Consider the following 23,025-nt stretch of genomic DNA (forward strand, 5'->3'; position numbering starts at 1 on the left):
CGATACAGTTCACTCTAACCTTAACCAGAAGTTTTCAGGGTTACAGAGCTTGTTCACTTCTTACTGGGTTACAGCGTCATGCTGCATAACTACTCACTACTCAGAGAAGATACAACAAAGCATTTTGCATGGAGAGAATTTAAACCTTTTGGATTTCTCTGACAAGCATATATAGAAGACAATAGAATCTAGTCTGCAAGTTTCCTTGCAGAGAACCCAGAACTGGCCTTGATGCATTCATCAAGGTGTGAGTATTAGATAAACAGCACTTAGCTGTAGAAAGGAAGTGCTTGCGTGAATGAGACATGTTGCATAAAGCACTTTGAATACTCAAAAGTACTATACAATATAAGAACCAACCCTTTTACCTCAAGAATTACAGAAGAAGGCTAAAGTTATACTATCTATTATACTCCATGAAAAGATCTAAACAACACATAATTTAATGGAAGTCACCATTGTAATTCAAGTCTAACTCTAAGCCTTTAAAAGTCATTTTGCAAGCTTTTCTTTCCTTCTTTTAGTTTGTGACTTGTGGTCTTATAGTTGTTAAACGCCATCGTGTGAGCGCTTACACTGCTTTGCAGTTTTTAGGTTGAGACTAACATGCACAGTTTGAAGATATCCTCAGTATATCAACCTGCATCATACAGTACAGGGCTCAGCTGAGCAGCAAAACACACAATCCAAATAAGCAAAGCTCAAGGAAAGCAACAACCAAACAAAATGACAACAAAAAGAACCCAGGCTGCAAAGACCTGACAGCTGAAGGAGGGAACGCAAACCTCCCAGATACACGAGGCAGCAATCAGCTAAACAAACCCCGACAACACGGAAGCAAAATATGACACGTGAACAAATGAAAGTGCTCCGTGAAAAGAAAACAACAAATCAAATGAAGGCCAGTGATATACACAGATACAAAACCATGTCGACGGTATGAGGAGAGAGGGAACAAATGCAACCAAATTCAAAAGAAATACAGCAAGACGCTAAGTTAATCCATTCCTCTACAAACTGATTGAAATCCTCCAGAAAAAGATTACCATTGATTTAACTCTTAGGCCTAAATCTTTGCCGATGATGAAACACAATCCCTCAGATAGAGACATGGGATTTTTCGTGGTAGGGGTGGGGGATACAGTTTTTTATTTGTGTGTGCTATTGTGCTTTTCCTTTCTTGAATGCCACAAATTTGGAGAACTTTTATTTAAAACTCATTATCAGTGAGGACTCAGACATCAGAGGGTTAATTATCGAAACAGAGTCACTCTGTGGTTCTTTCATTTTTAAGGGGTCAGTTTGTGCTCAAGGAGCATTTTTCGTAATTCATCAATGAACACAGACTTACTGGAGCCCCTGTTTACGCACGAATATCAGTATATTAAGAGTAGAGACTGTACAAACAAGGGTGTGGCACAGGTAGTGGAAGAGTGCTGTTTGTATTATTACACAGATAAAAATAGTCCCCAACAAATGCTCGGTTTAATCCTGTTTGAGTACGATTTGATGAAAACCGCAGGGGCCAGCTGCCACCAGCTGCCTTATTCCCTCTTGATTCATTTCAAGAAAATTACATCCTTTCTTCTGTTCTCACGAGGCTGGCAGATGTTTTCATTTATATTAAGGCAGAAGCCCTTAAATGTTACTTGTTTTAAAGGGTTAAAGTCCTGAGAGTATTTCCCACCTCTGGCTAAAATAATCTGGCTATAACTCATATTTTGGGTGAATCACTGACTGGAAAACACATGTTTAAACCCCTTGAGCACACATTGGGAAATGAATGCCAACACATACCGAAGGGGAGGAGATGAGTGACAATATAAATGGACCTGCTCGTTAGAACAAACCATGACTGATTGCTTTTGCTGACATTTCAGGTGCTGGTTTGGGAAGCGAGCTGGCGTGTACACCGACTACATCTATCAAGGTCCCATGATTCTGGTTTTAGTGGTAAGAGTCTCTTTTGTTGCCCTTCAGTAGTAGCATGTGCTTCAGAACCTGCTCGACATAATTTGCAGGTACAATTAGTCCTCATTATGTCTTGGAAATGCCTGACAGGCGTGAAAAGTTGGAAAGTTGAACACATATTTCAATGATAAATGAGCCGGCCCGACGTTAGCTCTATCAAGATTAACGTTTAACTTGACAACCTCTGGGACTCATTTTGGACTTCAGGCATAAAAACATGAATAAAGTCCAAATATATGTTCAGTCTTGAAGGAATTATCTCTTACACTAGGCTATTTCCACCCCCTGGGGTGGGTGCCTTTCATCACAAATCAGCTTTTGCAAATCTGTCTTGTCACTTGAACTGAAAATATCTCTCATCTGCATCCAGTTTGCCGTCAAATCACAGCTGAGATTAATCTTCATTCTAAACTGTATGTCAGCTCCAAGAAAGACTTCTCCTTCAGCATTCGGATATGTGTTTTTGTGACTCACCCTCGCCCTGCCAGCCGTCCCTTGTGATTCTGAGCCCTTCAGCGGGGCTCATGTGAAAGGTCCTCGAGATTTTACAGAATAGCTGGGGACTCGTGTGAGCTTTGCTCAGCTCTCATCTGGACTAACCCTCTCCTGTCTGAGCATCCAAAATACTGTCCTCAGTCCCCTGTTGCAATGTAGATAAGTAGAATCGATCCAGTGCTGTGCTTAAATGTAAGAATTAGAGGAGTACGCTTTTTCTATTTTGTAATTTTACACAGAGGAACATGTTGCACTTTTACTCTACCACAATCACCTTTACAGATATGTCCTAATATAAATGCATTGTTTTTCATCTACATGTATTGATATCATTTGAATATACAAAATATTAGAATAGAGATCGGATTCAAAAGACAGATCCAGCTCAAACTGGTTATCGGTACTTCTGTAGAAGATGAGAGAGGGAGTTTTGACTGGCCAAGTTAATCTCTGAAGTATCTAGTACTCTGATGATGATGAGATGAGAGATGATGAGATAGCCTTTATTTGTCAGTTGCAGGTCTTTTGCCCACAACCGAGATGACAGACCTTGCCGACCGTACATACAATACAAACATCACATTGAGACAGGAGACAGGTCAGGCTAGGTAGCGAGGAAAAAAAAACATCGAAATGTGTAACACAGAAGGATAATAATGCACAGATATCAACACACCATAGCACAATAAACACAGACAAGCAACATGGGAAAGAGTTCCAGTGTGTACATCTGATCTGGGACCGCTGCAATCTTTCGACTGCGCCTCCAACTGACCCGATGTCCACATCAGAGGGGAGGTAAGCGTTGGAGGTGGCGTTGGATCCGGGGTAGGAATGGGAAGGAACAGACTAAACACAGTCGTTATCAGGGTGTTTTGTTCAGCTCCAGCCTTGCAGCTGGCACCAAAGGGGTATCCACATAAGGGATGGTATTTTTTACTTTAGTGCGAACAGCTCATCTGAATTTCAAAGCAGTTCTACAGTCCAACACTGGTCTCTCAATCTCCCGTTGGAGAGCCGCGAGCTTCGCCATACTTGCGTTCTGTGACGTTGTCATTTCTTGTGCTCAAGGAGCCAATTTCTGAGAACTCACGGCAGTCCAATTTGCGCCCCGAGATGTTATTCCGAGCGAGCCCTTCCGAGATGTATCCAGTCTGCAGTCAGAGATCTTATTCTGAGTATTCACAGCAGCCGTAGCTTCTCCAAGATCTTATCCGTGCTGACTCAATGAGCCCATTTTGAGAAACTCACGCCTCTCCCATCGTTCCAATCCCAGCGGGCAGCCTTGTGGGGGTTTGAACAGCCGGTTCCGCTTTCTTAATTCTTCGATAAGTCAGGGCCAAGCCAGCTCCGATCAGCCAGAACCCTGTTACCATGGTTCCGAATAGGTAGATATCTTCAGCACTCAGGCTCACCCAAGCCCAAACTTCTCGTTGAGAAAGGGGTGTCAATTGCATTTAGGGACCAGTTGATCCAATCCATAATTCCTCTTTTAGGTTTTAGAGAACAGACTGTGTGAGAGTGTTCCAGGGAAAATACAAAAAAACCCCGAGACTAGACAAGGACATAAGCAGGGAAGATAAGGGAGAGGAGAAAAAGTGTGTCCGCCTCCTCCGAGAGCCAAAGAGAGTGATGGAATGAAATTGTCTTACTTGGGATTATCTGGACATGAATAACAGGGGAGGTCCCAGGTCGACAGGCAGGTAAAAGAGAGGATCAGTGTACCCTTCGCACTTAATGTGTGCCCCGAATGTTCAAACAAACTCTGCGCTCATTCCAGTCCTGAACCAAGCCAGCTTTCTTCTGATTGGTTGCCCCTCTGAAGCAAAACGTTTTAACAACAATTTGTTGGGGCAGGCAAACATGAGCCTTGGTCAGTGTTGGGTAGTAACAGAATACATGTGCCGGCGTTACGTATTTAAAATACAAAATATGAAGAATTGTAAACAGTTACCATTTAAAAAGGTAGTATTCAGAATACAGTTACTTTGTTGAAATTAATGGATTACACGGCGGTCTTTTCCTGTTTCATATGTTAGGCTGTCCCCTCTCTATTTCTGATCATTTCACTCCAGTGGAAACCCAAACAAAACACGCATTAAGAGGCTCTAATGTCTGTGTCTCAATCTCGCGGCCCATGTCACCTCTACTGCGGCATAATGGCATAGCATGTATGAAGCATGTAAATATAATAATAACCACTGCAGCCAAAAAGAGTGTCTGACAAGCCCAGTTGTAAGTAAGCTATATTTATATACGCGCGGAATAGTTTTCTACACGAGATCGCTGCAAAAAGTGCAGCCTTACCTAATGTCCACCTACTGTTACTCATTTATATTAAGATTTAAATGTTGGTATTGGTATGGCGAGTGTCCTTCAGTAATGGTAATAAATCACACAGCAATAGTACATTCATGTAGTTGTAAAAAAGCATGGTAATATATTAAGTAATCCAAAGTATTCAGAATATGTTACTCTCATTGAGTAACATAACGGAATACATGGGGCATGTAATCTGTAATCTGTAGTGGAATACATTTTAAAAGTAACCTTCCCAACACTGTCTTTGGAAGACATAATAGAGCTTTACAATAAGCATTTAGTAGACTGAACATTTACTAATTAAAAAACAACAGTTCACTTAAATATATATAAGTAAAAGTTAGCAGATCTTATGTACAAATGCAGATGTTTTAAAGGTTAAATCATTTTGCACCATCTATAACTCTTGAGAGTGTAGCGTTTAAAGATAAAACGTAACACATATGAGCGAGAGTCAAGTTAAATAGAAGTACAGGCTTTAAGCATCATGTTGCCTTTACTGGGTTGTTTTTGGGCAGTGGGGTTGTTTAGCATTCCTTGTAGGATGCTGCAAGCCGGACTGAGATGGTTTGGGTCGTTTTTTTGCCCATTTTTGGTTTCGAGTATTCTGAAACCTGAGCTATGAGCTCACAGAGATGAGTTGTCCATTCTCAAACCTCCGTATTTGAAACTTAACATTTTGGCCCTGTTGGATTTGAAAGTCCACTTGAACAGGATATATATGAGATAATATTAGGAGAAGCAGAATAGGTCTTGTTTAACTGAAGGATCAGATTATTTCCTCCCCCTCTACAGTCCACGTCTTCACACACTGTCACTGTTTGATCACGTCTTTGCTCAGTTTTGACTTTTTTGTCCCTGCTGGCTCTCGACTGGTCGAGTGACCTCCCCACCCAACATCCAAAACAGCACACCCTTATCCTCTCTTCTTTGAAAAAAAAAGGAAAAATCATCTCTTCAAGAGGCTCTTTACTGTGTTCGCTCCTGCTTTACTCGCCCCTGGAGCACATATCTGTCTGCTCTAATATCTCTCTGCTACTTTCCCTGAAATTTCTCCAGTCTTCCTTACAATGGCATGTTCTTGCGGGCTTTTATCTCTGTGCCCAGCACTTAATCCGACAGGGTGAACATGTGGTCACCAGGAAATTCGTGGTCTGCTCTCTGAGGGTGTTGCGTCGGTGGACTCTCCAGGCATCATCACCAGCGGCTCTTAATATCAGCAATAAAGTAATGTCCTGCCTTAATGAAGGAATCTGGGATGTTATTAAAAATTGCATGAGCTTAGTTAGACCAATAGAGTGCAGGGTCCCTGAGAGGCTGCCATACATCTGTTCGAGCCAAGGTCGGGTCAAACCGGCCCTGGAAAGTATTCCTATGTCTATTTTTACTCCCATGTGACTTATTTCACACTTATTTCACAAGCTATTGATTTTGTCATTCGTCACACAGTGGAAAAATAATCTCAAGAAGCACTTTAGATACACAAAGAACATTTTTTAAGCAAGATTAAAGGAGAATGTAGGCATTATGTTAGATTTCTCTCTGTGCCAGTAAAGCCTCCTGTTTAACTAAAGCCTTAAACAGCTTAGTGCCTTATCGACATAGAGCTCCTTGTTGTACAGAAGCTGTTAACGTTGACTGACGTGTACTTCAACACCATCAACACGCACACTCTGTTTATTTTGAGTCATCTCCATCCTGCTGCCATAAAGGGTGGAAGAAGAAATCATTTTACTTGTGTGTAAAAGCAGCAGAAGCACCGTATTGAAACACTAAAACTATCATCAGCTAAAAGTGATTAAAATGTATAATAAAAATAAAAATAAACTGTCAGTGTGTTTTAACGTGTAGCATTTCACAGCTGTGATGGATGGAGTTTAATTAGTATGTAGTTAGTGGGTACATTATGTAGCCGTATCATGTGTTAATGATAAAGGTCTACATCACCCAACAAGACTCCAGCTTCCCACATGATCTTGAAGTGGATAAGCAGAAGAGGATGGATGGATGGATGACCCCAACCGGTCGCAGCAGATGGCCCCGCCCCTCCCTGAGCCTGGTTCTGCCGGAGGTTTCTTCCTGTTAAAAGGAAGTTTTTCCTTCCCACTGTCGCCAAAGAGCTTGCTCATAGGGGGTCATATGATTGTTGGGTTTTTCTCTGTATCTATGAAGCGCCTTGAGGCGACTTTTGTTGTGATTTGGCGCTATATAAATAAAATTGAATTGAAATTGAATTGAATTGGATGGATGGATGATAAGGAGATATTAAATAAGAAGGAGATCTGGGAATCTGGGCGAAGTCTGATCTGCCAAAGGCGGCCGTTGACCTGTGCCTGTGCATAGTATGTTTTTCAGGAGGGAAAAACCTTTTTAAACCTTGTTTTGGTGCAAAGACGCCAAACTTCTGAAACGCTTTTTATTGGCTCTTATTGGTGATTCTTTACTTTCATGTCATAATCCTACAGTTTTCTTGAGTTAAGCATTGGATCCTTTAATATTTCTCTGTTCGGGTTTGTACAGGATTTAGTTTTATTGCTTTTAAAGCCCTCTAAGTTTCTGATTATTGTGAGGGTGAGGTTTGATTCATGTTCTGTTTTCATTATCATTGTAGTAACTTTACACTTTAGTTCCTGTTTTATTATGTGAGTTTTCAGTGCTTAGTGCTGACTGTTATATTGTTCAAGGGTTAGTTTGTGCAGCTTTGTGTGCAGTCTTGGGTTATTCGATGCCACTCGTGGTTATATAACAAACTCCATTTTGGACATTATTGTCATGAACTTCTCCTCAGCTTTTAAAACTCATCTTTTATTTCATTTTTTTGTCACCTGCATTCTGCATTTGGGTCCAACAATCCACATCCTTACAACAGCCCAGTGATCTTTAAAGCTAAACATATGCCCCTTTACCCCATTCACTTAGATGGGGACTTCAAAATATTTGTTTTTCTTCTAGAAGCACTTTGTCATCATCGGTGCTTGATATTCAGTAGCTGAAAAGAAAGTACTAGTGAAGGTGCATCAAAAAATGTACCAAAGTACATGACCTCAACAAGTATATGCAAGTACATTTGCAACTGGACATATTAATCTGTGTTAATGCACTGACCTGCCCAGCTACCATTCTTTCAATGGCACTAAATGTTTGTGTATAACTTTTAAATGTGAAATGTAACAAACTGCAATATTTAACTCATTCACTGCCAGCCATTGGCAGTGAATGAGTTAAACCCATTGACTCATTCACTGCAATTGACGGCTATAGACGTCAATGGCAGTGAATGAGTTAATCAGGAATTGAAAACCTGCCTAAAGTCCACAAACAGCATGTCGTGTCACGCTGGTGTCTGCACATTTTAAAGCTTCAGCTTCAGACCTTGCTTGGATGAGATGTTAGCATTAGCAGAGCTTGGTTATTAAGCTGTATTCATAAACTGCACAGGTAATGACACAGGTACAGACTTGTGATCATAACTGCCATATTATTGGACAGATAACTGATTATGGTACTACAAACTGGGAATGGGCCTCATTAAGCAGCTAGCACATCTAATACCCTTCTCCACATCCTTTTGGTAAACCCCATATCAATCTAGATATTTAAGCTTCTTTACCATGCATATGGCTGTTGCTGCTTCTGCAAGAAGCTTTGCAACCCACGTTCTATCAGGTCCCTCCTCTTCACACCATGCCTGACTACCTCAGTCTCATCGATGTCATTGTTGCCTGCTCTGTACCACCGCTGTCCCTGCCTTAGGCCTTCCACACATGTTTGTGGAACGTGATCCTTGCAGCACAGCCGGATATAAATTACCGTAGATGGAATAGCAATCATATTTTGACTCTACTGATCTTGACAGAAATACAGTCAAGTGGTCCAGTTGAGTGACCCCAATTAACTGAGGTGAAGCCTAGCAGGCAAAGCCAGGCTGTAAACATGTTTATTTCTGCAGTAAAGTTGGGCATTTTAATACACAAGTCTATGGGGACCGATTTGCTCTTGGAGCCAGCCTCAAATGGCCATTTGTCAGCCCCAGAATTGGCAGTTTGAGCAGCATGCCAAAGCACAAGTGAATTGCAACAACACATACTGTATGTTTTGAAGGAAACGTGATTTGCATGTGGGACATATTCTCTGCAAAACAAAAATTCACCACAAAAATGGCTTATAATCTTATAGGTGAGTCCTGTGTTTGCAAAGAACAGCTCACATTCCTTTGGTTCACCTTCCCTGACTAATTTTTAAATGTAAGGTTTTAATGTGGTTTTGTTTTTTGTTTTTTTAACTTTATTACCTTTGTGGTTTTTTTAATCAGAATCAGAATCAGAATCAGAATACTTTATTGATCCCTGGGGGAAATTATTTCCCTATAATCTATATATAATCTATATTAATGCAACACTTCTGTAGTTCTGACTCTATCTACTGCACAACAAGTATGCCCTGGGTGCTAATGAAGAAACCTTGAACCTCAGTGAGCAGCAGTCAATAATGTCAGAAAATGAGGTTTAAAATCATTTTAAAAGCCATTTAAAGGAAAACGAAAGGTGAAAGGGGTTAAGCAATATGAAGAGCACATCAATGAGGAGTAGATGGAAACAAAATAACCTTTCTCTGACACTGACACGCACTGTAAAGCCTTCATAAAGAGGTTCACATTGATTTACAGGACCTTTATTTATTTCAGGTGAGATTAGTCCATATCATTAAAAAAAAAGAAAAACATTAAGGATGAAACTATCACAAAATATACAGACACTTGTTCCAGTATTTACCCACCAGACACCATATTACCCAGTCAGAATAAAAGAGATAAAATTCAGATAAAATTTCCTACATAATCAGTACCATGCTTACTTTGTTTGATTTCTCCACAGATCAATTTCATTTTCCTCTTCAACATCGTACGAATCCTGATGACCAAACTGCGAGCCTCTACGACATCAGAGACAATCCAGTACAGGTGAACTGAACGTTACCTGCTGTGAAAACACTTCCTCATTGTAGTGTGGGGGTTTTTTTTATACCACTTGCTTTTGCTTCTACCTGTTATAGAAAATGTGTTCCTTGGCAAGTCTGCCAACTACATTAGCCAGTTTTAGAGACACATTAGGAAGTTGGAAGTTTGAAGACTTAATTTGCAGGTTTTCCATTCAGGAAATCTTCTTTCATGTCCTTTTGGATCATCTGTGTCTCTTTCCTTTGCTTTCTTTTATTTGATAATTTATTTGATTTTTTTTTTTCACTTGTTTTCACTTTCGCTGTGAAAAACAACTAAAAATAATGTGATTATGTTTGGCTTGGTTTGGGCACTAAGAAGGATTTGGTTTGGTTTTGCCACTAAAACTGACTTGGTTAGGTTTGGTGCAAAAGCCTAAATATTTAGCCACTAAAAATCTGGTTGGTTTAATGTACTAAATAGTATTTAGTCAGGTTTAGACAGCAAAAACTGGGTAAGGCTAGGTTTGAGTGAATGGTTTGGGTTAAAACATGCCCCTTCACAATAAAACCCTGCACGCTGAATGTCTAGTTGAGAGTGACTTATTCTTCTCAGTAATTCCACTGGACAGTAAAGGACACCTTGTGTGTAAATGAGCCATGCTATTGTGAAAAAGCCACGAACTGAATGTGCTCTGCTGTACCTGAAGCATAGAGACCCTGGATCTTAGTCACGATCCTTACACTTAATCCTCAGTCAGGTAAAAGGATCCAAAAAGAGCCTTTAACACACAGTGAGCTGAGCCTGTCCGTCATGGTTGTCTGATCTGTGGTTTCTTCGCCTGCAGGAAAGCCGTGAAGGCCACGCTCGTCCTTCTCCCCCTCCTGGGAATCACCTATATGCTGTTTTTTGTCAACCCAGGGGAAGATGAGATCTCTCAAATCGTCTTCATCTACTTCAACTCCTTCTTGGAATCCTTCCAGGTACAATTTGTTTAAACAGTGGAGCCTTTCAGAGACAATCAGAGTATAATGACATTTGTGTGGGTGGATTTCTTTTTTTGGGGGGGTAGATAAAGAGTAATTGTAATGATGGGACTGGGAAATGATTAAATGAATGTGTGTGATAAGCTGCTGTGTATATGTGATTAATCCAGGATCACAGCGCTGATGTTTTGGATGGCTTCCTCTTTGTTCATGTTTTGTCCTTTCTTTATCTCTCCCTTCCTCTCACACAGGGTTTCTTTGTGTCAGTATTTTACTGCTTCCTAAATAGCGAGGTAAGCAGAATCACACCGCCTTATTGATTTAACATTTTAAAGCCCCCACCCCCTTTTGCTTTAGACACTTATTTATATCTCCCCGTCTTCAGGCGGCTCCACTCGCCGTTTCGGTGGCTGCATGTTCCTATGTGTGTTTTTTTGCAGGGAGCAGAGTGATAAAGCTCGAAGCACTTATATTCAGGGCACAATTAAGACTTGTCATGTGCCGACATAAGTGACATCACTCGCTACACTTTATGACAGTGTCAGCCCTAATTTGGTTTCATGGCGAAATCAGGGGTGAAACCCTCTGAAAATAGAACTCCAGTATTAATATGCAAGCACGGAGGAATGCTACTTTATGTTTGATACGCTCATTGTTTAATATTAATATTAGTCATAGTTTTAGCATTTTAATTGGTATCTGCTCCATAGAAAAAATCACATTTAACACATTTAAGTCTTTGCACATTTTAAGCAGTAAGTAGTAACAAATGTATAAAGTGTTGCTCCTTTCCTGTTCCTTCCTTCCTACAAGAACAGTCCTCATTGCCTCTTTGCACCATCTGCAGATGTTTCCTCGCGGCTTACGAGCGTGCTGGCAGTTGTTTCTCTGTTTCTTTTACACGATACAAGCAGAACAAAATAGATAGCAGAAGTGAAACAGATGCTGCAGCTGAGGCCGGTGAGCTTTAGGCTGATGCAGATCTGTCAAATCAAGAAAGACTATATTTAGAGTGTGCAGCCCTGCTAGCAGCTATGTGGTGCTTTGCAGATCAGCACAGTGGTGCCTTACTGCTAACACCAGCATGCTAACCTGCTGATGTTCACTGTTTATTTCAGGGCATGAGCGTTAAACACAAAGTCTAGCTGTGGCTTGATGTTTTGAAGGTGAACTGATGATGAAACTGGCTTAAAGGGGGCGCTAGATGATTCCTATGGGAATAAAGAACATCTGTACAGATTAGCTGTATTTACTGTAATAGATCTAAATACTGTTTCTAAATAAATTTTAAAAAAAGCAAAACGCAAGTAGTTCAAACAGCAACATCCCAGCAGCTGTGCCTAAAACAGACACGTTAACGCCCAGGTCAAAACTGGTTGCTGTATATTAGTTTTGACAGATGCTGACCTTGTTTTCATTTACAAAAGAGGTTCAGCAGCAAATATCTGTCAGATCACTGCAATGAAGAAATCTTTATGTCTTTACTAAATGGGTGTAAATAGATGGCTACACAACGTGGACCTTGTTTGGTAGATTACAAACATGTCTGGGATGTTTTTTGCTGAAAAACATCAGCAGCTCATGCACGACTCCGACTGTACCTATTTATTGCATCATGACAGCTGTAACGTTTCAAGCACACCTGCACTTGATCAGACGAACTTTCTTGTGTGCACTGTCACAAACATCGCCCCCTGTGCCCCGATGTCAGCATTATAAACTCATGGTGTGGCTGAATTACTGTCAGGATCAGTTAGCTCAGCAAGTAAAAGACTCGGGAGAGAGGCTGACAGTTTAAGTTGCTCGTGTGGGGTTTTGTTCTCGACTTTCTTAATCTAAAGTCCAACATGGACATCGAGGCAAAGTTCAAGGAGCAGACAGCGAGGCTTCATGCCCAAACTTGACAGATCTTCTGTGTTTGAACTACTGCATGTTTTAGAGCTAATGTGACTTCTGGACAACCTCAGTGGGTTTTGTAATACTATTTTGGCAGCTACATGGAGCTGAGTTTTGCAGAGGGAGAGAGATGTTGGGTGGATAACTGTAGATATTACCTGAAAAACATTTTTAGATTGAACCACCACTGGCAGTTTCTCTGTCTTGTCTGAAAAACAGAATCAGAGATATTGTAGGCTCGACATTATAGTTGGTTGTTCTGGTAAAGGGGAATTTGTGTTGTTGGGTTTTTGTTTGTTTGTTTGTTTGTTTGTTTGTTTGTTTGTTTGTTTGTTTGTTTTATTTTATTGCCTAGAATAAAACAGAGCAGACAAAGCATTCTCAGTCGAGCTTCAAGGATCCTGATCGCTTTCTCAGCCGACTGGTCTGTGGGGAAGACAGCTGATGAGAAGTGTTGTTTAATTTATTTATTTTTTAAACAGGCTTTGGTAATTCTATTCTATGCATGTGGAGTAGAAACCCATTTTGTAACCAATTTAGTTTTCAATCAGATGTTGCTTTAAAAAATTAAACCTGGCATTTTGTTTCTTTATTGGAATACTAGAGTAACTGGGCGATAACAACAATGTGTACAGTTCAAAATTTAAAAGCAAATAGTAAGAAGAGAGCTGCCCAAAAAATGAGTATTAAGTATTGAAATCTTTAGGTACACTCAAAGCAGTTTGTGGCACAACCTCTTCCTCTTCTTTATGAGAGAGAGGATAGCTAGCGTTGCATTATTAGCTTTTGATTTTGCCTTTGTGTCCTCAGCCCAACTTGAAACTGAATATTTTTTGTGTCATGCTGAACAATTTTAGGCCACTTCATTCTGTTTTTGTCCTCACTGTGAGCAGATCACCTTAAATTACCAGCACTGACAGGCATTAATAAATTGGTGGCTGTGGCTCAGGTGGCAGAGCACTTGTTGTTTGATTGCAGGTTGAGTGATTTAATTCCTGGCCTTGGACTCAATAGATGGCTTTTAGGCCGTTCACTTCTGTAATCAATATCGAGCTACGGTTAATTGAAAAGCAAACTGTAGTCTCTTCTGTCAGAGAATGCAGCTTTTAGCAACTCAGATTTTCTCTGGTTTTGTTGTAAATTTCCGTGTTTGCTTATTGAAGCAAAAGGTTGAACACTTCACACTTTTTTTCTGGCATTTTGTGAACTAAATGATCATTTATTAAGAAAGCAAGAGAAAAAAAATGACAGGTTAATGAAAAAAATATTTGCAGCTCCTGTAATATGAAAAGTGAAATGCGTGTGTGTGTCACGGGCTGCGATGGCAAAGACCGTGGAGTTGCAGTGAAAGTAGGGCCCAAATGCGAGACTCTGTGTGAAGGACAGTGGATTTATTGACAGGGGGTGGAAAACACACAACTATATACAAAATCCCAGCACTGTGGTCCCGTGGCGATTCTCCCTGAATCCCACACAGTGCAGATGTTCATGAAAGGTGAAACAGTGGCGACTCCAAAAACTCCCACACTCCGCTCCAGATTCCTGGTAACATAGACACATACAGGTTAGCAGGGAATCTGCGTTCTCAAAGGTTTGGACCAAGTCCACAGCTGTACTGACGAGTTCTGACTCAAGGATGCAGTGTCGGCCTCAGCTCAGCTACAGTCTTAAATGCCGCTCCCTTGACGAACGTAATCTGCTGCAGCTGGCAGAGGACGACGAGCGGCAGGTGTGGCTGTCTCTAGAGCAGAAACACTTCCAGGTTCGCAGTCTCCTCAGCACACCAAAACCTCTGGAAGCTCACACGGAAAAACATGGAGAGAAAACCAAAACACCACATGGAAAATATAAACATAAACATACACTAAAATACATGAGCCCTGGGTCCCTAGACCCAGGCCATGACAGTGTGGGTGTAATTTTTATCAGATTTGACTGATAGCTTTCACAGCAAAGACCATCATCACAATGTGACTGGTGCCCCAAAATGACGGGAAGTCCACACCCATTAGTTTAGTTTAGACTCCACATTATGAAGCCTCAGTGTTAGCACTTTGGGGGTTTTTGGAGACAGAAGTGACCATATTTGCATCCTGAAACTGTATGGATGTGACACTGACACACAGACTAAATATTTCAGTTTCACTCACCAAAACTGAAGCCCAGACTTCTTGGGCTATATTTATCACACATCAAGCCGGATCATTTCTTGCTTTTAGGCTCCACAAGGCAACAAAAGCACAAACCCGATGGAGAGGTCGAGTTCAGTGATGCAGATTAGACACATGACAGCCTATGGACCTTTGATGAACACACATATGGCTTATGAATGCTAATTAAGTTTGCTGTGGTGTGTTTCCGCCGAATGTTTGGTTACTAGCGTAACTGCGGTTCTCTGAAAACCAAGAGACTGCAGTTTGAAAGAGAATTCAGCAAATACATCACGTGCCACCTTTTCATGTAAATAAGGTCACTTGGAAAAAATAATAATGCCAGTGTCAGCATTCAAAACCAATGGGTGATGTAATGGTGGCTATGCCCACTTTAAGCGCTAAAGTTGTTTTAATTAAGGAAGAAACTATCCAAAGAGGCCAAAGTGTATTTTTGTATGAGACTGTAATCATCTATGGGGACTGATTCATTTGAAGACAGCCTCAAGTGGCCGCTAGAGGAACTGCAGTTTTGGCTTTATTTTTTCAGCCCGGAGTTTGTAGTTTAAAAAGCCTACTCCTGCTTCCAAAATAGCAAAGAAATTTAGAAAATCTCATAAAATTTGTGTTCATGTAGAATTTCATCCTTCACAGCAGGAAGCCACCTGAGAAATGGCTAATGATTTGGTACGTCACAGTGTTTAGATGGACTGTTCTATTATGCTCTCCAAAGTCTCAATCGAGACCATAGCCGTGCCACCTGAGCCACAAACTAGGCATAAAGGTAAACCTGCAGGATCATAACCTGATTTAGCTTCAGAGCCCGGCGTCATTTGACAGAACAATCATTACCTAACGAGTTATTCCTTGACTCGCTTGTAGATGTAATATCAGCTGACTGCTTGCCCTTTGGTACCGTCCCACACTGTGATAGCCGACTGAATGATGAACGACTGTCTCATCATGAACAGTGTTGTAGCTGCAATGAGGAGCTTAACCAGCATGTGCAGCCTACACAGGGTATTGATTTAGTGTTTTGTTACAGGCTGAGGGTAGCAGGGAAAAGCAGGGGGAAAAATGAAAGAGATGAACAAAGGATACCCACAGTCACATACAGGAGAAACGGAAAACTTTGGAGCAAAAACATCTGTAGAGGATTAAATGATCCTACTTTGGGCCACATGACCCAAGTGAAACACAATGGTGGTCAGTTATCTGACAGTCTGCCCTGTAAAGTCTAAAGTTGTGTGTTAAAGTAATGCTCTGTGGTTCACATTTTCGATTAGCGAAAGATAAGAATTGTGATTGTGGAGGTGGACAGAAATGGGACACATGGGGCGATTGATTTTTGGATTGATTGATTGATGGTCCCGTTTTAATCATCGTTAAAATAATTTATAGCCAGTTGTCACCGTATAGTATATGAAACATATGAGCTGAGGGCCATAAATGTGACTGTACAGTGCAGAGACTGCTATATGTATATGCACAGTACTGTCAAACAGTTTTTTTAATATTTTGGGAAAATGTGAAATATGTGTAGCAATGACACATATATAAACATACATGGAAACACATGCCTATAGATGCCTATATTAGGCAAAAAAAAGTTTTATTATTCTAGCCCTGCGAGAGACTGTGCAGGGTGTACCCTGCCTCTCGCCCTAAGTCAGCTAATTTCTTTAAGTAGTCTTCAGAAATGGTTCTCAAGGACGTCTGAAGGTCATGCTGAGCTCTTCTTTGGATGTTTGCTGTTCGCTGCTTTAATAATGTTGAGGTCTGGGCTCTGGGCTGTTTCATCCAGGTATGCTCTGGTTTCTTAGAGCCAAGTGCACTACATATGATTGAGTTGTTGAGTTATTGAGTTATTTTTTCCCCCAAAAAAATAATAAATTGCATGATACATTTTTAAGCAAAAAATGCAAAAAAAAAATGTCTGATGTTGCAAATAATACACAAATGTAAATTCAGATATGCAAATTATTAGTTCTTTTTTTTGTAATTTTGCAATTATTACATTGTTTAGTCTTTAAAGGGTTGACAGCATGTTTGTGATCGTTGTTTTCTGGAGAATGAAGCTGCTGCCAATCAGAAACTTTCCATGTTGTGTTGTATGATGTATCAAAATCTGATTTTATTTTTCTGCATTCAGAATTTCATCAATTTTGAGAAGATCTCCAACACCACTGGCTGGAATACAGCCCCAAACCATGATAAAGTCTCCACTGTGTTTTACAGATGGCTGTAGACACTCAGCCGTACCTCTGTTGTTGCAGCTCTCTCCTGATCTCGTCTGTATTTACTGGCTGTGATTTTAGCCAAAAATCTCCCTCAATAATTTCTGTCACCACTGATTTTCAGTCCAGATCTTATCAGGTCTTTTTCATATTTCTTAAGGATCTGACTTAGATACTGTTCGTCTGCTGTGGATAGTCTCTTGTTTTTTTCTTAGGTCACGTCTTCTTTTTCTTTTCTCCTCCACTTCTTTCTCTTGACAATTTTAAATTGGTTCTATGCTAAGTTGTCTGTTATGTGCAGACACAACAGTGGTGCTTTTTATCCTTAAATAATTTATATCAAATTTAAGTGGCTTAACAAACATAAAGACATTCCTGTGAAAAAGGTCAGGTACATAGACTGGAAATGAGTGAAAAAGAAAAACAAAACAGCAAACAAAATATAAAGAAACAATAAAGAAACAGGGGGTAGCTGAAGACTTTTGCACAGTACTGTGTGTGCATGTATTTAGACTCCTCCCAAAGAGGTCGGTTACCTTGTTAAAATGCTGCAGTCCCATTGCATAACACTGAATCCTGAAACTACAAATCACTGCAGTTTGACTCATTTCACTTCCTGAACGTCGGTCTTTCTGTCAAGTCTGTGAAAAAAGTTAAGGGTGAATTAAAAGGTAGAAAAATAGCCTATCACTCTGAAAATATTCACAGTATGAAGGTAAATAAAAATAAAGTCAGCTGATTCTGCAGCAGTCAGGTGGAGCGACCCACGAGGCAGCGTCTCAGTAAACAGCGTGAGCGTAAAAGAATTAAATCGGCTCAGCTGAACGACCAGTCGGCTGACAGATAATCATTCTTTGTTTTCTTTAATTCCTCGAGCTTATTGTTGTCGGTGTTGTTGTTGACAGGTGCGCTCAGCCGTGAGGAAGCGCTTCCACCGATGGCAGGAGCAGCACTCGATCCGAGCCAGGATGACCCAGGCCATGTCCATCCCCACTTCACCTTCACGGGTCAGCTTTCACAGCATCAAGCAGTCCACGTCGCTATGAAAGAGGAAACCAGCTTTGTCCTACATGCTCGCGCTTTGGGAGAAACCTCCAGCTGTCGTTGTCATCCTTTTCTGCCACATCACTGGAGTAACACTAAAACACTTTCTGCGGCTAGAGATCTAGAGAGAGGCTGCATCAGTCTCCTAAACCTCAGGAGGGACATTACACAGACTTTCAGGAGAAAATGGATGGGTACAGGCGGGAGAGGACATTGCAATGTTTGTGAAAATGGGAGGTTAGTGGATCAAAAAGATGCACGTGACCAAGCTGATGAGTGTGTACTGGAGTTTGAATGTACAGCACTTGTTTAATTGTCTGTCGTTTCCCCGCTGGCACTTTGTTTTTGCTAACATCGCCATCACGATTGAGGATTTATGCTCCTGGACTGCACCGAGCTGGATTCCATCTCAGCGGAGTCATGTGCTAGCAGGGGCCAGTGACTAAGTCGTTACTTATCCTGAGATTTTATTTTAAGTTTTTATTTTTCTCTCAAGCAGCTGTCTGCTTCTGGTGTTTGTTTATTTGATGTTGTGCTTTCTTCCTCTGTTCTCAGCTCGGTGCGCTCGTGCTGCTTTCATCGACTTTCCAGGAAGGTTAAACACATTCCATAATTCCTACCTGAAGAGTTTTGTTCCAGAAAAAACAGACACATTTACAGCTTTTACAGCTTTGAGTAACCTCCAAGTGACCCTCTGGGGACATTTATGACCCTACGTGTATATTTCTGTGACAACTTTAATTGTTTTCTGTAAGAAGTGGCCCATTGGGATGGCAGTGTTTGTCTTCTATTTACATTTTCCACCTTTTATCGCTGCATTGTGACAGTAACAGACTAAGAACAGCGTGATTTAGTGCTGCAGAAGCCCAATAATGCAATGAAAACAGCTCAGCTGATGGAAAAAATTCAGGTTAACTCCCATAATTTCTTACCTCTTAACACTTTAGAATATTGGTCATAGAGAAAGGAAACATAGTATGATGTTATAAAGATATAATCTAGCCTTTAAAACAATTTATTCCAGTATAGAATCTAATGGGGTCATAAATGACCCTACTCAGTCACTTTAGTGGCTATAGTTAGTCAGTTAGTCTCACATCATTCATCTCCTTTCTGAGCTCAGGTGACTTCTTAGTCGAGCACAAAGAGTGAAAGTGGAGGAAATAGCCTTTTACTGCAGAATAATTACATGGCTTAACTCTCGCTTAAAGCACAAGCTATGATGTGTATGTTTCTATTGATGTACAGATTAAACAGGCGGGTCGATACACGATAATTAGGGCGGCGTAGGGTGGCTGTGGTTGAGATGATGGAGGTATGTCCACTAATTGAATTTAAAAACCTCCTCCTCACATACAAAGTCCTGGATGATCAGGCCCCATCATATCTTAAAGTCCTCTGAGCACCGCATTATCCCAATAGAGCACTTCACACTCAGTGAAAAGAACCTTGAGACGACTGTTTCTGTGAATTGGCGCTATATATGTAGGATTTAATCTAACTGAATTAATTGCAGGGTTAGCTGTCCAGTCTTCAGCTCCCCCTATAATAAAACCCTGGACTGAAATGGCATGTGATAAAAATCTGCTGGATAAGCGAATTCCATTCAGCTTCATAAGTGCATATTTCTATATATAGCTAGCCTTTGCCCCTTTGACTACAGCTGCTGTGCCAAGTAAGGCTAATCACTTCCTGGCTTTAGCTCACATTGGGGCAAAATATGGTCAGAACGTCCCTACAGACCATTTCAATCTGACCCCAAACAGAGGAAAATTGAATAAGAATCATCACTCAAACATCTCAAGGTGATTGTCTGCTATGACTGTGTGTGGTTATCAAATGCTGACACAACATTTAGTTGGAATTTTCTTTTATTGTAACCTGTAACAATGGTTTCTATTCAGCTACAGAGACGTGTAGCCTTTCTTCTAATTTATCTTACTGATCATTTATGGTGCCCGTCTCTGCGCCTGCAGATCTGCCTCAGTAATAATTGGTAGAGGGTTTTTTGTGCCGATTTGACCTACTTTGGCCTGAGAGGTTGGCTGCATTCAGACCATCTCTGAATCACGTGTGATGACCTGAATTTGGCTAAGATGTAGATCTGGTTCAGCTTCAGACTCATTGGGACTCTTGGGTGTCTCTTTGGCTGTGATTTTACTCCTGGCACACTGGTTCTGGACCATTTTGAAGCCAGACCAGTTTGGATACATGTGTACTCGGAAAGTGCACACATGGCATATTTTGTTTTCTATACACACACACGCACACAGTAACCATGCATGTATCTCACATATTCTCATCATCTTATCCAAACTAAATTTACCTAGAAAGAATAAACCTTTGTGGGCAGAAAAACAATATTAACATTAGAAAGTTAATGTGGCAACATACATTCAATTCTAGATATAAGAAAGACTTTTTTTTAAATTAACCCACTTTCAAAAGATCAAATGTTTAATTATTTAATTTAGAAATAATTAGTATAATACCTGTGAAACTATTTATATTTTCTCTCTGGCACTTACCTCTAGAAAAACATAAGTCTAAGCATAAGAGAAGCAGCTACTAAATGCTTCACTGTGTTCACCAACTCTGTTTGTTTACATCTGAAAGAAACAAAAGAAACAGAAAAACCAAAAGAATGAGAATATTTAAAACCCAAAACTATGACCTGAAAGTTCCTCAAAAAGAGATTTTTAGAGATGTAACCACAGGACCAGTGTGAGTGACAGCATGTTTCACATTACTTGGACACACAATACATTTAATTTTGTGGCACTTTAAATCAAATTAAGCGTCGTGTTAGTTCAGGTCACGAAGTGATTAAAGTCTCTGCGGCATCCCGCATGGTTTTCTTTTACACATCCTGTTGGTTAAACCTCTCAGAGCCCACAGTTTCACTCTTTCAGCCTGCATGTAGTTGCTGTGAATCTGCAAGCCACTTTGCAACCAGTCATGTCATGGAAAGATTCTGCATTAGTGGTCCTTTTAGTGCAGAGACTTTCACAAAGTATAAAAACTGTGCAGTGAGAATGAGTGGACCACGTGTTCAGCAGTTCCTTTATTGCTTGTAAGTTAGTTAGTTGTTATATTTTTTACTTGTCAGGGACCAGGCACAAAAGGATTGAACTCATATGAGAAAAGATGCCTTATACTGGATTTAGCTACAAGCACTTTAAATAAATACAATATTAAACAAGCCTATACTACAAATGCAGATAAGAACTACAAGATAATCAAATGTACAAGCTTCTTCTTCTTTAGTGGATCATCTGCTTCCATTTCACTCTTTCTGTAGCATCCACCTCTGTCACATGACCCCCCTCACAACACCCATGAATCTTCACTGCAGTCTGTGCTGTTCGTCCTGCCTGGCAGCTGCCCTGTCCGGACTGTCTCGGCATTGCCTCACTAAGTTCCCATCCAAACACCTCAATCTGATGTACTTATTTCTAATCCTTTTCATGCTGGATTCTTCTAATGATAAGTACAGTTTCCACAGCATCAGGGGTGGTCATTTATCCACCCCGGACCCTGACTCATTATGAGTCACGTGTTTGATTTGACTGCCCTTTCTGACGCAACCCTTCACATTTATCTGGGCTTGGGACAGGAAGTACGCAGTGTTGTGCTCGGCAGTGGCAGCAACAGGTATAAATGACCACAGATATGATTTCAACTGAGTCGAAAATAACAAGAAAGCTGGGAGAGAAGGTGGGTTGTAAAGCAGCTTTTACATGTCCAAAGTGCTATGCTCAAAGTGTCACCCATTTGAAAGCAAACCAAGTTAAAATTATCAGTCAGAATTTAGTTTTAAAAAAAGGAATAATCTTTATAGAAAGCAAATGAAATGATCAAGTTTTACAAGTTTTAGTCAGACCACCGCCGCCTCCGATGGTCTTTGTGGAACAAAACTCTTCAGCTGATCAAAGAGACTTAATAGATCGACTCGACCAGCAAGCAAAGGGTTCCTCCATTCAGGGTGGTGTTTATACTCATTCACACCTTTCTGTGGCGTTCGATTGACTTGAACACTTGCAGTAACTGTATTTACTGATGACCTGTAAATATATAAATATCAGAGGTGAGTGTGATGGGAGGGGGCTTTAAAATCCACGAATAGAAACCAAAAACACAAACCACACACTGTAAATCATATGGGCACATTTTCCATGTGATCAGCAATTCACAGTCCACATTCCTATGATACCAGTATGCCTAGCACCTGTGCATTTTTATGAGAAAATTGTATATGAACCTTTTCTTTTTGTCACCCTATTATTATAATTTTTTTACCCCTTGTAAGTGATGTGTGAGCTCTGGTTGTGATAAAAAAAAAAAGTCAAATTATTTTAAGTAATTGAGTTTTACATGATGCTGATCATCACTTGTAACAGAGCAGCTGCTTTCAGCTTGATTCCAGCCTTTTGTGGTGGAGAAAATTCAAATTAAACGAAAGAAACGTGTAGTCGTCATGCAATTGTGCTAGGAATTTTCAAAATAAAAGTTTTACATCAGCAAGAATAAGAAATATAGAAACCATGCAAAGAGAATCTTCATCGTTTTGTGGTACGTATACGGTGGTCAATGAAAAATCACAATGTCATTCAAATTATTATTTATTGTTATTTATTTTCAATATTGTTATTTTCATACTTGAAAAAAAATGTCAAGCGATAATAAACTGTGTGTTGCATTTGACTGAATGAAAAATTGAAGAGATTTATTTATAGACAAGTTTTTCTGAAAACAAGCCTGTAAAAAAAAAAAGACACCATTACCCGCGATGGAGACTCCGGATCACACAGCCATTTGTCTCCACAGTCCCCCGAGACGAAAGCAAAGAAAGAAAACACATCCTGAGTATCGTGTGATCCTCTTAAGCTTTGTGTGTGAGTCTCGAAGGGGAGCACAGCCCAAATCTGGCTTTTAAATAAGATCCTTCTGCCCAAGTGAACATTCACCATTTTCTGGGTATGAGAAGG

At 40.4% G+C, this 23,025-nt stretch overlaps 1 protein-coding gene across 1 annotated transcript in view; it reads left to right on the forward strand.

Moving 5' to 3' along the window:
* The window catches only part of LOC113028026 (corticotropin-releasing factor receptor 1-like), a 96,949-nt gene extending 74,208 nt beyond the window's left edge, over positions 1–22,741 (forward strand). The window contains exons 10-14 of the mRNA XM_026177958.1: positions 1,881–1,953; positions 9,663–9,748; positions 10,572–10,707; positions 10,962–11,003; positions 17,899–22,741. Coding sequence (XP_026033743.1) covers positions 1,881–1,953; positions 9,663–9,748; positions 10,572–10,707; positions 10,962–11,003; positions 17,899–18,039 — 478 coding nt within the window. The 3' untranslated portion in view covers positions 18,040–22,741. The remainder of the gene's footprint in view (positions 1–1,880; positions 1,954–9,662; positions 9,749–10,571; positions 10,708–10,961; positions 11,004–17,898) is intronic.
* Positions 22,742–23,025: the final 284 nt, after the last annotated feature.

This window comes from Astatotilapia calliptera, chromosome 8 (genome assembly GCF_900246225.1).
Source record: "Astatotilapia calliptera chromosome 8, fAstCal1.2, whole genome shotgun sequence".
Classification (NCBI taxonomy): domain Eukaryota; kingdom Metazoa; phylum Chordata; class Actinopteri; order Cichliformes; family Cichlidae; genus Astatotilapia; species Astatotilapia calliptera.